This window comes from Argiope bruennichi, chromosome 8, assembly GCF_947563725.1.
Source record: "Argiope bruennichi chromosome 8, qqArgBrue1.1, whole genome shotgun sequence".
NCBI lineage: Eukaryota > Metazoa > Arthropoda > Arachnida > Araneae > Araneidae > Argiope > Argiope bruennichi.
In genome coordinates, this window is record NC_079158.1 from 27,990,745 (window position 1) to 28,005,971 (window position 15,227).

Below are 15,227 nucleotides of genomic sequence, written 5' to 3' on the forward strand. Positions count from 1 at the left end.
TTGTGTAAAATATTTTAATGTTTTAAGTACATGGTTGATTTTTGTAGTATGGATATGTTTGTTGTTGTTGTTGTTGTTTATAATGGTACTTGCCATGCACAAGCTCGCTGACGAAGTCAGCGATTTTAAGCCAAGGGAGCGTCTCTTGTTTTTAGTAGCGCCAACTGGGGCCAAGAGTACGTCTTAGCTACTCACACATCTCATTCGCTTGCACAACCCCTTTTTACAGGGGGGCACATTCACACATCTCACAGATAGAACGGAGGAAGAACAACCGTGTTTTAAAATTTTATATTAATCTTACATAGCTTTTTTTTGTCAGTTTCATTGAAATTTGTACAGTTTCTTTTCTCTTGTTCATTAAGTAAACAATAAATACTTGCCAATATTATTTTCTGTTTTTGCAAGCTTTCTTTATTATTCAAAAAAGTAAATGAATTACAATTTTTTTTCGTAAAAAACTTTTTTTTTTCGAAAATTTTCTATGGAAATGTTTGCCTTTCCTCTACAAAATAATTCAACTTTCTGTTCTCATTTCGGAATTCTATCTAGTGAAATTGTAATTAACAGTAGTTCTAAAATATAACGAATTGCAATGTAGATTTTTTTTTTGTATCTCTCGATTTAAAAGTTGAATAAATAGTTAAAATTTTTTGTGATGAATCCTTATTTAAAACAAAAACTCTAGGCCATAAAACTGTATATATAAGAATATTTTTATGGTCAGATTTATGAACAAAATTCATAAATATTTTTCTAGAATATCTATTTTTGTTTATATGAAAAAATTGCAGGTTCCTATAATTTCATTTATTTTATTGCTATTTCTTTAATTCTAACAATATTCAATCAGTTTAAATTTCAAACACAAATATAATCATTAATCAAAAAATTTACTTAGTTATGGAAGCAATTAAAATGAATTCAATTAATGAATTGTTTTCCTGCTTATAATGAGCACAATTTAAATAACATATTCGAATTTGCTTTAGTTTGATTTGTTATTGAGAATTTAAAAAATGTTTCCTATTTGTCCAGTACATATGTCATAGTTTAAACAAAATGCGGTACAAGGTTGTAAATATAAATAAAAAGGAATTGTATTCTGTGGGAAAATTAGTTTGATTAATCATAGGTTATTGATATAAATGTGCAAAAATGCAAACTCTGATTCAAAATAGTAATAAAAAAATTGTTTAAGCAAAAAATAAATGTCCCCCCCCCCCCAAAAAAAAGAAATGGTGGGGCAATGAAAAATTCAAGAGTAAAAAAAAGAACATTCAACAAACATCAGAGTTGTAGGCAGGAAGACACATGATGACATCATAAAAAATTTCTCGTTTCTCCCTTTCGAGTATAATAATAAAAATGGTATCTTTTTTTTCGCTCTGTCATGATTTTCTAAACCAGCAAAATTATCAATTTCTGTTAAGATGAAAAGTTCAACATGTTAGTAATTGTAATTTTACAAGATAATTTTTTAATAAAATTAATAAAGTAATCTTTCAATAAAATTAACAAAGTAATCTTTTAATAAAATTATAAGAATTTGATAAATTTATTCAGAATATGGGCTTCATTGGTAAAACAACTTCAGATAAACAATATCTTTTTATATATTTATTTTATTTATATTTACTCACTATTTATAAGTAATTTTTCATAATTATATGTATATCAATGATGGGATTTGCATTAGAAATTCTTGCTGTTAGAGCTAAAATTAAACCCGCATTTACTATAAGATACACAGAAGGAAACCCCCATAGTTTGTGAAATTTAATTTCCCTCACGGCTAAAATTTTGACTTTCGGTATCCGTTATTGATTGATTTATTTTTACGAAAATTTTATCAAGGCTTTACGGAGGCTTAATCGGCTATTATTTTCGATATAGATAAGAATCAAAATTGATATTTGATTGCAAGCTCATAAATTTCCTGTGCATACACATATTTTAAATTAATTTAAATGTGATCTTCGATAATTGGTTTTTGTTCCTATCATTTTTTTTTTTTTACTAAAAGTAACCAAGTAACTAAGCAACATATATAAGAGAATTTAAAACATTTTTGATTTAATTCATTGGCAATTGCATAATTTTTCCCCAGACTTTTCTAAATTACTACAATAAACACAGTCAAACAATTCAACTAATAATTTTGACCTATTTCCCATCATTAAACTCCAGAATATTCATACTAAAGAATTCAGGTAATCAAGATAATGTAAGCGAACACGTGCTCTTATTTATTCATAATGAAGATTGTTTTAGAGGGAGGGTGGGAAAGGGTCCAGAGTCAATTCACGGTCACACATTCTTCCGTGAAAACGATTATAACTTGAACAAGGAGGGGGGTTGGCGGAAGGAACTCTTGCGGTCGCCAAGGTAATTTGCAGGCATTTTTGCAGGCAGATTCATCCGCTATTGATCGGGTTGGGCCCCACCTCTTCAGCACATACACAGGTATTCGAGAGTTTTCGTCCTTCTTTTTATTATTTCTTCTATCCTTCTCTTTTTGCTATTTTGGGGTAATGTAGTGCGGTGAGTTAGTTCTGTGCGAGACGAGTGACCGGACCGCATGGAGAAACAAAAGAGAAAACCGCGCTGGAGCAAGTTAAGAAGAAAAATCACTCACCCCCTGCACAAGGGATCGGAGGTTAGTACACGTGGTTGTCCTTTTTCCTTTTCATCTGCTAATGGAATTTGTTCATTCAATAATAAAAAAAATAACATCAACTAAATTTAATCACTATGAATTAATTCACATGAACAGGAAAATTAAATTATTGATTATTTATCAATTCACAATAATATCAAAATTAAATTATTGATTATTTATCAATTCAAAATAATATCAAAATTTAATTATTGATTATTTATCAATTCACAATAATATCAAAATTAAATTATTGATTATTTATCAATTCAAAATAATATCAAAATTTAATTATTGATTATTTATCAATTCACAATAATATCAAAATTAAATTATTGATTATTTATCAATTCACAATAATATCAAAATTAAATTATTGATTATTTATCAATTCACAATAATATCAAAATTAAATTATTGATTATTTATCAATTCACAATAATATCAAAATTAAATTATTGATTATTTATCAATTCACAATAATATCAAAATTAATTTAATTGTTATTTATCAGAAGTGATGTTTAAATAAAAAAAAAAACAATTGAATGCAAATTTCTTAAAATACACATGGTCAAAATTGAAAGTATAGAAACTATAATTTTTAAAATTAAAGATAAACTTAATATTTTAGTTATCTTCTCCAATTAATAAAAATGCTTGCGTGAATTTTTTTTGAAGTAAAAGATAAACCTAATTTTAATAAATATTAGAAATAATTATAATTGGAATTTATGGTCCATAATTATAATTTACGGATACATTGGTAAAAAAAGAAACTTTATAAATATTTTATCAAGAATTATTTTTGCATCAAAAGCATTTCCTAAGAAAGAAATTTCAAAACTGAAATTAAAAAAAAAAATGAATAAATTCCTTGAAAGTTAATATGTTATTGCTAAAATTTAAAAATAAATTTACAACATTTATAAATATTTGATCAACTGTAAGCACTAACTATATAAATATAATTATCATAAAAATATGGAAAATTCCTTATGCATTGCAATACATTACCTTTTTACATTTTAAAAAATTATAGTTCTGATAAATTAAAATAATTTAAATTATATTAAACTTACTGTTATATTTTTATATTACTGTGTAAAAGATAAAAACATCAGAATATAACAATATATTCTTATATTACTATCTTTTTATAACTAGAACTTTTATTAATAATTTTAATATTAATAAATACAATTACTTGATAAGAATTAAATTTCAATAATTAGATTTAAATACTAATTCAATAATGTACGATAGTATTCAAAATTATATGAACTTTCAAATTTTAATACTAATATTAAAATTTTTAATTAAAGTTATCGGTTATATCTGTAGATCCACGTACATTTTTTGAAGGCAATCTCCCACTTCAAAAAAGTTTAACCTCCAAATTTATTGAAAAATATTTTTTTTTCGAAATTGGCATTTACTTTCTTGGGAAGTTAAAGTTAAGTCTAAAAGTTCATCAGTCAAGTTGATGTGGTATTACATAGCCTTTCATTTATATATATGTAGATAACGCATGAATAATATATTTCAATGTTAAAATGCTTTTTAAAATTCTTCAAAATTTTTAATTATTATCAATTTTAATAATAATTTTAAAATAATTAAATGCCAATCAATAACTTTCCCCATATTATGAAAGTTATAACCATTTTATTTTAATGAATGAATGAATGAATGTTTTTCCATGCTAAGTAAACTATAGATAATTGATAATTGCCCTATAGATATACAATAAATATTATAATACATCACTTGCATATATATTTATACAATTATAATTATATTGAATTTTTTTGATATCCAGAAAAAAATATTCCATTACAAACAAATAAAGGAAAGATTTTTCTATTTTCAGCATTTGGGCACTCTTTCTACACAAGTATAAATGGATTTAAAAAAAATCAAAATTAAAAACGTTTTGCATACAAATTAAAAAAATAATATTGTGTCAAAAACATTAATGTAAAGGTATTTTCTGGGAATGTATTTTAAATTATAAACTCACGGAAGTATTTAATACAATAAAAGAATCTTAGGAGTTTTTAAGCAATAAAATCCTTTATACTAAAATAATATATATACTGTAAACTAATATAATTTGTTTACACTATTTTATCTTGGTATATAGATATATTTTCTCATAAAAAATATCTATTTTCACAATTACTTAATGCCAAAACAATGAAACAAAATCAGTGATTGGGAGAAAAAATTCTCCATTTAACTATATTTTTAATTAATTTTCCCACCTAAAGATATTTTCTAAATATAATAATAACTTTTTAATAATTCTTAGTAATATTTGTTTAAATAATGTAACTATTAGAATATAGAATGTCGTTTATTATTTTTTGTTAGTATTACAATAGAAACAATTAAAATAGAAATAACAGTCAATATAAATGTTCAGTTCAAAATGAAAATTATATTAAATGCAAACATCAACTTAAGTTTGAAAATTATCTGGTAATAATTTTTTCATAAGAATGAAAGATTCACTTCAAAATAATATTTAGAACTTGATGCAATGTAAGAAAAAAAATTGACATCAGTTTACTGAAAATTGCGAATTTTATTGGATCTCAAATGAAATTAAGTATTTCTAAGTAGTCCAGTCATACAAAATTGACTCTTTTATTGAAAAAGGACGAAACTAAAAGACTCAGAAATATATTAAAAACATCAAACATTTTATTTTCGCCAAGAAGTAAAAACATAGGAGTAGGTTTAAAAAAGTAGTAGTGCAAAAATTGTGCTTCAAAGCCATCTCTTTATAAGTTTACAAATTTGAGGCATAAAATATCAATTGCAATAACATCTCGACCGGCAAGAAAAACGTAGAACTTAAAAGAAAGCAATCTTGAAAGGCAGAACCATTTAGAGAATAAATAAGTGCAAAACAAAATCTGAAAGAAAAAAATTGAAAAAAGAAACGCAAGAATATTTTTTTCTCAAAATCTGAATTAATAGGATTAAGAAACAATATTTACTTTCAAATTGATTTCAATAATTATAAAGTAATGAAAGCTGACAAAATGTTCATGCAAAGATTTCACCCACAATTTCTGTATAAAATTCTGTATGAAAGTACTTTAAACACTTCTATATAAAAATACTTTAAACACTTCTGTATAAAAATACTTTAAACCGCAAATTCTGTATATAAGTACTTTAAACACTTTATAACGAGAAATTATAACCATGTTTATTTTTCAAATGGCAGCAGTTATCCAATTTAAACCGAACTTGCATCCTAAAGAAGGCTTGGAAAATCGTTCTTTGCCGTATTTCTACAATTTTTGATTCACATCATCTTAACTGATCTTGCCTATTGATATACTCTTCTTTACTCGTTCATTGACGAAGCATTGATTTATTCAATAAGTAATGAGGAATGATCATTTCATAATTTAAATTAAATAATTTCTTTTTTTTTCTTAGAACAAACCATTTTTTATTTCAACTTAAAATCAAATATTTCTATGAAACATTACTTTTATTTTCAGCGCGTTTCATATTGAGAGCAAACATTTTTATGAAATAATCGATTTTATTAAATCAATTAGAGGGACGTGAATTAAAGACTTATTACATCAGATAGCTACTGTGGTTTCTGCAACAAGAGTCTATGAAGATTACTTGTGCTATTTTATGTGACCATAATTACTTGTAGATGCGTCATCTGATTAGGGCTGTTTGTTGTTACTTTCATTTAAACATGACTACTAATAGTTATTACAATAGATTGGAAATGATTGTGAATTTCGTAATTACTTTAAATGTCCTATAATTTTCTCCGCTTATCTAAGTTTAACATACCTCATATTAATAGCTCAAACGTTCTGCCACTCTCATGGTAAAGATGTTAGTATAGATAGGTTCCAACTCAGGTAATGAAGTCCTTAGTTACTTTATTTGACCATAATTCCTTGTAGCATTCTTTATTTAACCATGATTGTAAATGTTGTAGTTACTTTATATTTTCTATAATTCTCTTTGGTTATCGAATATAATTACGTCCTTAGTTACTTTATTTGACCATAATTCCTTGTAGCTGCTTTATTTAACTATCACTGTAAATTTTGTAGTTACTTTATATTTTCTATAATTCTCTTTGGTTATCGAATATAATGTTGTCCTTAGTTACTTTATTTGACCATAATTCCTTGTAGCTGCTTTATTTAACTATCACTGTAAATTTTGTAGTTACTTTATATTTTCTATAATTCTCTTTGGTTATCGAATATAATGACGTCCTTAGTTACTTTATTTGACCATAATTCCTTGTAGCTGCTTTATTTAACCATAACTGTAAATTTTGTAGTTACTTTATATTTTATATAATTCTCTTTGGTAATCGAATATTATGTACACCAGATTGTGGGTCAAACTTTCTGTTACCAGCGGGTTAAGGAATTTGATAGAGTCAAGGTTGGAAAGAAATTAAATTAGTAGTTACTTCATTTGAACATGATCACTTATACTACTTTATCTAGCCATGACTAGCAATTTCGTAGTTACTTTGAGGTTCCTATTATTTTCTCTGATCACTTAGACACGACGCATTGGAGACTGGCAAGTCAAATATTCTGCTACTCGGATGATATAGAAGTTAGCAGATAGAGGCTGCCACTTCAGATGATATCCTCATGATCTGACAATGAAGGGATATTTAGTTTTTAAAGAAGAACAGTTTAACTTCTAAATAACTTCTTACAGCTGTATCTGTAAAGCTATAAAAGCAACTAAATTAGATCACTAATACTGTTCTGATAAATTAATTTGATGTTTAAAGTTATGCTCAGATTCAATACACTAAGTGTATTTTTTCATCATAGCATAATTTTTTTAAAATCAAAAGCAAATTAAAAAAATTATATTAAGTGACAAAACAATGTAGACATTATATCAAAAGATATACATAAGAAAATTCAAGAAACAACATAAAAGTTATAAAAACCACAATTATACTAAGAAAATGATGAAATAAGAAGAATATAATAAAAGATTTCAAATAAGACAAAACATTTTGCTGATGGATTGCAATGAAAATATTTACTTCTGAAAGTTAAAAAAAGGAATTTTAAAAATAAATCCGAATAAACTAAGGAATTGTTTATACTTACGAGCACCCTTACAACCATGCTATGTTAAATATTCTTAAATACTTACTTATCGTTGTTAAAAAAAGCAAAATTGTGGTCCACGCTACAAGCCACATGGTTGACTTGTAGGAGTAACTCCAAGAGCTTGGAGCGTGATGATAAGAAGAGAAGAACGTGCTCCTTTTAAAGGCCCAATTTCATGAATATTCCAAGAATAAGAACGAGCATCTTTTTTTTCTATAGAATCCGGGTTTATTTCAAGAGAAGATTCTTTGTTATTTCACGAGAAGTTTGTTTTCTGAAAATATTTTCTAATTAAAAATACATTTTGACCGGAAAAAATAAGTTCAAGAGAACCTTAAAGATTTTTTTAAAATGCTTTCTGAGATTAGAAAACAAATTCCTTTAAATTTCTTGTAAGAACGTAGAAATAATTTAATTCTGAATTTATATTTTCTGAAATACAAATATTTTTAAACAAGATATTTTTAGATATATTTCAAATCATTTTCATTATTTTGAGGCATATTGCATAATTCTTTTAATTTTTGGAAGAAAGGGATTCAAAAACAAAGGAACGTCCGTTTTTGTTCTTAAAAATACCATAAAAGTAGCAAGAAATTTAAAAATGGCATAAATACAAATATATAATAGTTGAAATATTAACAAAATTTATGACATATTTCAACTATTACCTAATTTATTACCTTCGTTACTACATCAAGCGTTGTACATCCAAAAAAACAAACTTAAATTCATATTCTCAGTAATAATTATGCCGGAAAAATATTAATATAAAGCAAAAACGGATTGTATTTTTTGTATTACGATGAAATACTTCATTTGTGAAGATGAAATTAATTTTTTTTTGAAGAAGAAAAATTATGAATATAGATAAATGTTTTTACAAAAATATTCACATGAGATACTACGATGATCTTATATGCCATAATATTAATAATAAAATTGTTATCAGTCTGATTATTAGTATATTAAATTTATTGTTAATATGCAGAAACGAAAATTTCATTATAGTTTGAATTATTGTGAATTTAAAAACATATAATGAATAATAAAATGCGTGGAAAAATCTTCTGTAATTTTTAATGTCACATAAATAGATTTTCAATCATAACATATTTGAGGCAAGCATTTTTTAATCGATACTTTGATTAGCAGTTGGACAAAAGTTTAAATGATTATATCAAAATTCAGATGTAATCGATGGATTAGAAGTTTAGACAATTTTTTTAGATGTAAATTAGATGCTTAGACGTAGAATATGAGATCACGGTTAATATATTATGAAGATAGATCCAAAAGGCAACGTGTATGAAAATATAGCGGTAACCACACTTTCGCTAATTTCCACTATTAATGAATTTACTATTATTATTTCAACTGAATATAATGCATTTTGGATCGATCCAAAACATAAAACTATTTAATTTCTAATTCAGATCCGATAGCAAACAAATTTTTGCAATGGAGGTTTGGAGTGGAGAAACAAAAGATAACTGCTTATAAGGAAATCATTACTTATGCAAAAATTTCCTTTAAATTAATTCAGGTAATTTTCTTTTTCATTACTTGCGAATTTGATAGATAAATTTCAATTCGTGTTTCAGATAAATTCTAAGAACTGAACCGGATATTAGTAGTACAGAGTTTTGTCGATGTACAATTTTGGTCAAAGACCAAATATAATCCTGAATTCTCTATTTTTGAATACAAATAAATTTAGAGATCTTCCTATCTTAAAACTTTATTCTTCTAGTCAATAACATGGCTTAAAGTATAAATTGTACAAAACGTTATTTTCTTAACTATTGGATGGTACAATTCGAATGAAAATGAAAACTTTATTTGCTGTAAAAGTCTTAGAAAATGTATTTTCATTTACGTTGAACGAAGTATTGGAAGAGAGGTCAGTTTGCGCACGTTAAACGAATATGCAGTTACCAATCATGCACATATAAAAAGTTTGACGCAAACAAAAAAACTTTATTACTGAAATTAATTATTATAAACGCAGTTAATGAAAGTTGTTAATATTATTATAATCATTCTTGAAAAATAATGATGTAAGGTTTTCATTGTTATTTTTCAAGAACTGCTGATAATGTCATTAATGTATTCATATAGAAAATTGGCATGATGACATGGCTCTATGCACATTTAATATTTTACAGTATATTCTTTTAAGCTATGGTAACTATTTTAAAAAACTATTTAAAGAATTAAAGTAACTTTTCTTCTAAGGAGACGCGCAATATATTCCAAAATCAAATTGGTACAATGTATTTTCACACAAAAATGTATTCAAATGGTATTTATATGTATTATCTTGCAGTGGAAGCTCTCATTTAGTTGATTATTTTGGATTTTAAGCAATAAACATTAAGTTTTGAATTTAAAAGAAATCTGTCAGGATCTGTCATTAAGTTTAAAAGAAATCTGTCAAAATATGATCTGATGACCGGGACGAAAGTAATCGTAAAATTACGAAATCTTTCCTTCAACCGTTTACCCAACAGAATTTCACATATTACTCCCAAACCTTACAATAGTAATTAACACATTAATTATTTTAATTTTAGATCATATATATATATATATTTAGTTCTTTATAATAGAAATTCAATGCCTCTATTATTTTTGGAATTTTTTTTCTGAATTTAAATCTAATTAACAATAATCATTGCCAAATCTTTTACATAATAGATTGTTTATTAAGTTATAGAGTTGCACTCATTTTTATCATTTTTTAAAATAAAAATTTTAGTTATTGTCTTCAGATAAAGAACATTGACATCTCAAGTTTTTTTTATTGTCAATGCTAAAGCAATTAATTTATCTATTGATGATATATTGATATGATATTTGATAATTTTTTTTTCAAATCATATCATCATATTCAGTTCTTTTACTAAAATTAACCAGGTAGATAAAACTCTTTCATTCATCATAAAACTCTTTCATTCCGAATACATAATCTAAGGTTCATGACATTGATGAATCAATTGGAACGATGAAGAACTTGTTAATTTTTTTCAAGGATTCTGTATTATGTCATCTGGAATTCACCAGATTTATAGACGCCACTTTCTGAACCAGATACAACGTTAAAAAACAATGATATATTTTTAAAAGAATCAAATTACATAATCATGTTAAGTTACGCTTGCGAAATGATGATTCATTTGAATGCATATCATTCCATTTATGGTCTCCAAAATATGAAGTCAAAGGTTCACGAATAAATCAAAGCTATGAATAATTAATATTTATCGAGGATTTTATATTAGGTCATCTGGAATTAATAGGATTTATGAAGTGATAGAAAAATAAAACGATATAGTTTTTTCTGGATTGCATTTTTTTTGTAACAATAGCATATTTTGTAACAGACTTTTACTTGTTATGTTCAGTCGAAAATGATTTTTCAAATGTGTTTTGAAATTGAATGTTCTAGATTGACAATAATAATAACTCTTTAAAATTACTTCAAATTGCCTTTTTTTCAATCGACCCATCATTGCTACATTCAATTTCTTATTTATTTTTATCTTTTCGATTTATAACTTTCTAAGATAATATTAAATAAATAAATAGATAAACTAGTGGAAATATTTTTCCAGAAATTTATCGTGTCTTTTTAAATAAATGTATTTGTGTAATATTAACCGCATTCCATTGGTAAACAATAGTTAAATAAGAACAGATTAGAATACAACTTGGCAGTTGGCTGGGATGCGGTTAATACACAAGCACCAGAACACCAAACATGTATTTCGGACATCTTTTTACCGACTGACTGAAACTAAAATATAATACAGAAATACAATTATATTCATTTATCGAATTCCATGTATCCACGTCATAGCATTTTTAAGTCACTTTCTTGTAAAATTAAAGACCAAAAAACGATCAACTCTTTGACGAGTATGTTTCCAAATTTGATAAGAATTCCAAATTAGGTCCTTGGATGTTAAAATCTGGGTAATAAATTTTATCAATACATATTAATACATATTAAATTTTATCAATAAATTTTATCAATATCAATTTTACTCTCTTTGTTTTTAATTGTCGTGTTGACTTATATTCAGACAGACAGAATTTTAAAGAATGATTTTCGCTCAAAATTTGATTAAAAAAATCTGTTATAATGATCACATACTAAATTTCATCAATCTACCTCAGAGCGCGTTTTGAGTTAATACGTTCATAGACAGACAGATATAATTTCGAAATTTTGAATGGAATTTTTTGGACTCAGGAAGGGGCCTTCATGAAAATCCCGAGTTCGATGTTTTGATGAAGTGTGATTATTCTAGTTTGATTTTCTTGCTATTTTTTAGTTCTTTAAACTATTGATTAAGTTTAATTTCAAATTTAAATACAATTTTGCAAATAGATTTCTTAATGAGTGCCTCATAATCAAGGATTAATTGTATGTTAAATTCGGTAGCTCTAAATCCAACGGTTCAACCTTAAGAAGATTTCTTAACGAGTGCTTCATAATCAAATATTAATTGCATGTTAAATTCGGTAGCTCTAGATCCAACGGTTCAATCTTAAGAATATTTCTTAATCCGTGCTTCATAATCAAAGATTAATTGCATGTTAAATTCGGTACCTCTAGATCCAACGGTTCAACTTTAGGTAGATTTCTTAATGGTACTTCATAATCAGAGGTTGATTGCATGTTAAATTCGGTAGCTCTAGGTCCAACAGTTCAACCTTAGGTAGATTTCTTAATGAGTGCTTCATAATCAAGGATTAATTGTATGTTAAATTCGGTAGCTCCAGATCCAACGGTTCAACCTTAGGTAGATTTCTTAATGAGTGCTTCATAATCAAGGATTAATTGTATGTTAAATTCGGTAGCTCCAGATCCAACGGTTCAACCTTAAGAACATTTTGAACAATTATAATTTTTTAATCTTATATGTATCTGTTTACTAATAGTAAGCCAGCCTATAAACATTATCATGTTAAAAATTGTAGCGAAAACTACTTTAAGTTAAATTTAAGCTACTAAGAATTGATTAGAAGCAAAATGAATTATATAATTTTTGGCTTAGTTTAATTTAGAGACATATGATAAAATAAAGATGAAAATTTTATGTATATTTTAAAATTTCATCTCTAAACAAAGAATAAAAATTGTTGAAAACTAACAATTCAAAAGCTGTCATTGTAATAAGTTGATTATTTACTATAAAAATAAGATATTTTAATTTTTTTTTCTTGTTAAAAGTTGTAACTGAAGTTTAATTGCAAAGGAATCTGAAGCAAGTTCTTAAAATTTCAGATTGATCAAATTTAAATAAACGAATTGAGAATTAAAATAAATACAAACTAAAATTACCAAATGAGAAAAAGTATTTGCACAAACATAATTTGCATAAAAAAAAAAATTCTAGTAACTGTTTCGGTCTTGGGAAAAAAATGACAGAAAAAAAAATTTCTGAACAAGATTTTTTTCCCGTTTTTGGAAGAGCATGCTCGTTTTTTTTCCCAGAAATTCTTTTTAAAAAAGAATTATACCTAAAAGATTGAAAATAAAAAAAAATGTAAAGAAATTTAGATTATTTTAAATTATTGTAAAAAAGTTTCAGGAAAAAAATGTCCAATAAAATTTTCATATTTCAATGAAAATATTTAAAAGTTTAAATAATAAACAAAATATTTTATAATATCTTAATTTTTCTTTTGGGCAGCAGAAAAAGTTATTCATTAAATTTAGAACTCTGAAGTATTTTAAATGTACATTAATGAGTGATTGCCGAACTAATAATACTGCAATGAAATAAGACAAGACGCATGCTTAGAAAGGAATTTTGTGTTTGGACAAAGAACGAATATTCAAATAAAAAGTACCTCGCAGGACAAAAAAAATGCAAAATGAAGCAACGTTATGTGCAATATTTACTGAAATGTACATTGTTATAATCTGTTTGTGCAGTTTAATAAAAAATGAGCGAATAAATATGAGACTCCAAAAGGCTGTGCCTGCGAGGGCATAAGCGAATTTTTGATTCTTTTTAATAGAACCTACGGCAATGGATTTTGAAAGCGAAAACTAAAATTTTAGAAGCACACATATCTAAAATAACATTTGCCTTTATCTATTAGAACCATTGCAGTAAAAATAAAACAAAAAAAGATGGACATATTGATATTTGATAGTAGATCAGTGAACATATAGCAAAAGTTGGAACAAAAAACGAACTTAAAGGGAAAAATACACTTTTATCTGTGTGTAAAAGTTTTGAAACAGGGTTTTGATTGCGTGTATAATCATTTTGTGCGCTTCAGAGTTGATTTCTGTTCTCAAAAAGTGTTTGTTAATATCTATTTAAAAATAAACGAATTAAAAAAATTAATAATTGCATTTTTATTAGTGTACTAAAAAGAAGATTTTTAAATTTTAATTATTTTATAAACATTAATCTTTTATTATTAATATTAGGGAACCAGAAATTCATTTTTTTTCAAAGGCACTATTAAATTGAATCATTTACATCCAAATAAAATTTAATGAAATTTATGAAATTTCTAAAAAATATAATGTACTGGTATTGAAAACATTGAAAGGTAGAAAATTTCAAAATTATAAAACATGAAGAAATGAATGAAAGCGATAGTAAAAATGCATTACAAAGTTACATATTTACAATACTTAAACAAATTAAATTAAAGTGTATATTTTAGGCATTTGTATTTAACCACATTGTATTCTTTAATATAAATATATAATTTGTAATACTATGCATCCTAAAATGTGCAATTTGCCATAAATGTACACCTCCAGAAAAAGCAAGGTAGTAATATTGTAATAGTATATAAATAACTATAGTAAGAACTTATCTAAGTTTTACTAAATTTTTGAATTGTTAGAACAATTCAAAAGGAAATAATATAAAAAATTCCATTCTAAATACAGTAATTCAAGTAACGAACATTGTCTACAAAAACTATATTCGCTAACTGAACATTCGTTATATCTCAACATTTTATTTTTATAACATGAAATGAAAGAATAAAAACTTTTTTCTTTTTTTCGATATTGTACTTTGTTAGCTATTGCGATACTTATACTTTGTGTCGCATATTGCCAAATGTTTATCATCTTAGTGAGTTTGTCTTTTGCGATATTGTAGTACATTGGTGTAAAAAACACTCTCACACACACACACACAAAATGTTCAATCAAGCTGACATAAAGGGGGAGGGAAGAAATGACGCTTTTCAATTATTCCGGATGTCGCGTGCGAATCATCGTTTTGCCAGGTAAAACGCACGTTCGTGATATTTTAACTTACTAATCTTGGCAGTCTATGCCTATTTATATCATTTTTTTTCATTCTAAATGCTATTCCCTCAGAGCATAATAAGTGATGAAATGCCTGTTATTTTCTGCTCTTTATATCCAGT

General features: G+C 25.7%; 1 protein-coding gene across 1 annotated transcript in view; it reads left to right on the forward strand.

Annotated features, from left to right (window-relative positions):
- Positions 1-2,581: 2,581 nt before the first annotated feature.
- The window catches only part of LOC129980603 (galactosylceramide sulfotransferase-like), a 29,158-nt gene continuing 16,512 nt past the window's right edge, over positions 2,582-15,227 (forward strand). Inside the window, exon 1 of the mRNA XM_056090985.1 lies at positions 2,582-2,659. Within this exon, the coding sequence (XP_055946960.1) occupies positions 2,582-2,659 (78 nt within the window). The remainder of the gene's footprint in view (positions 2,660-15,227) is intronic.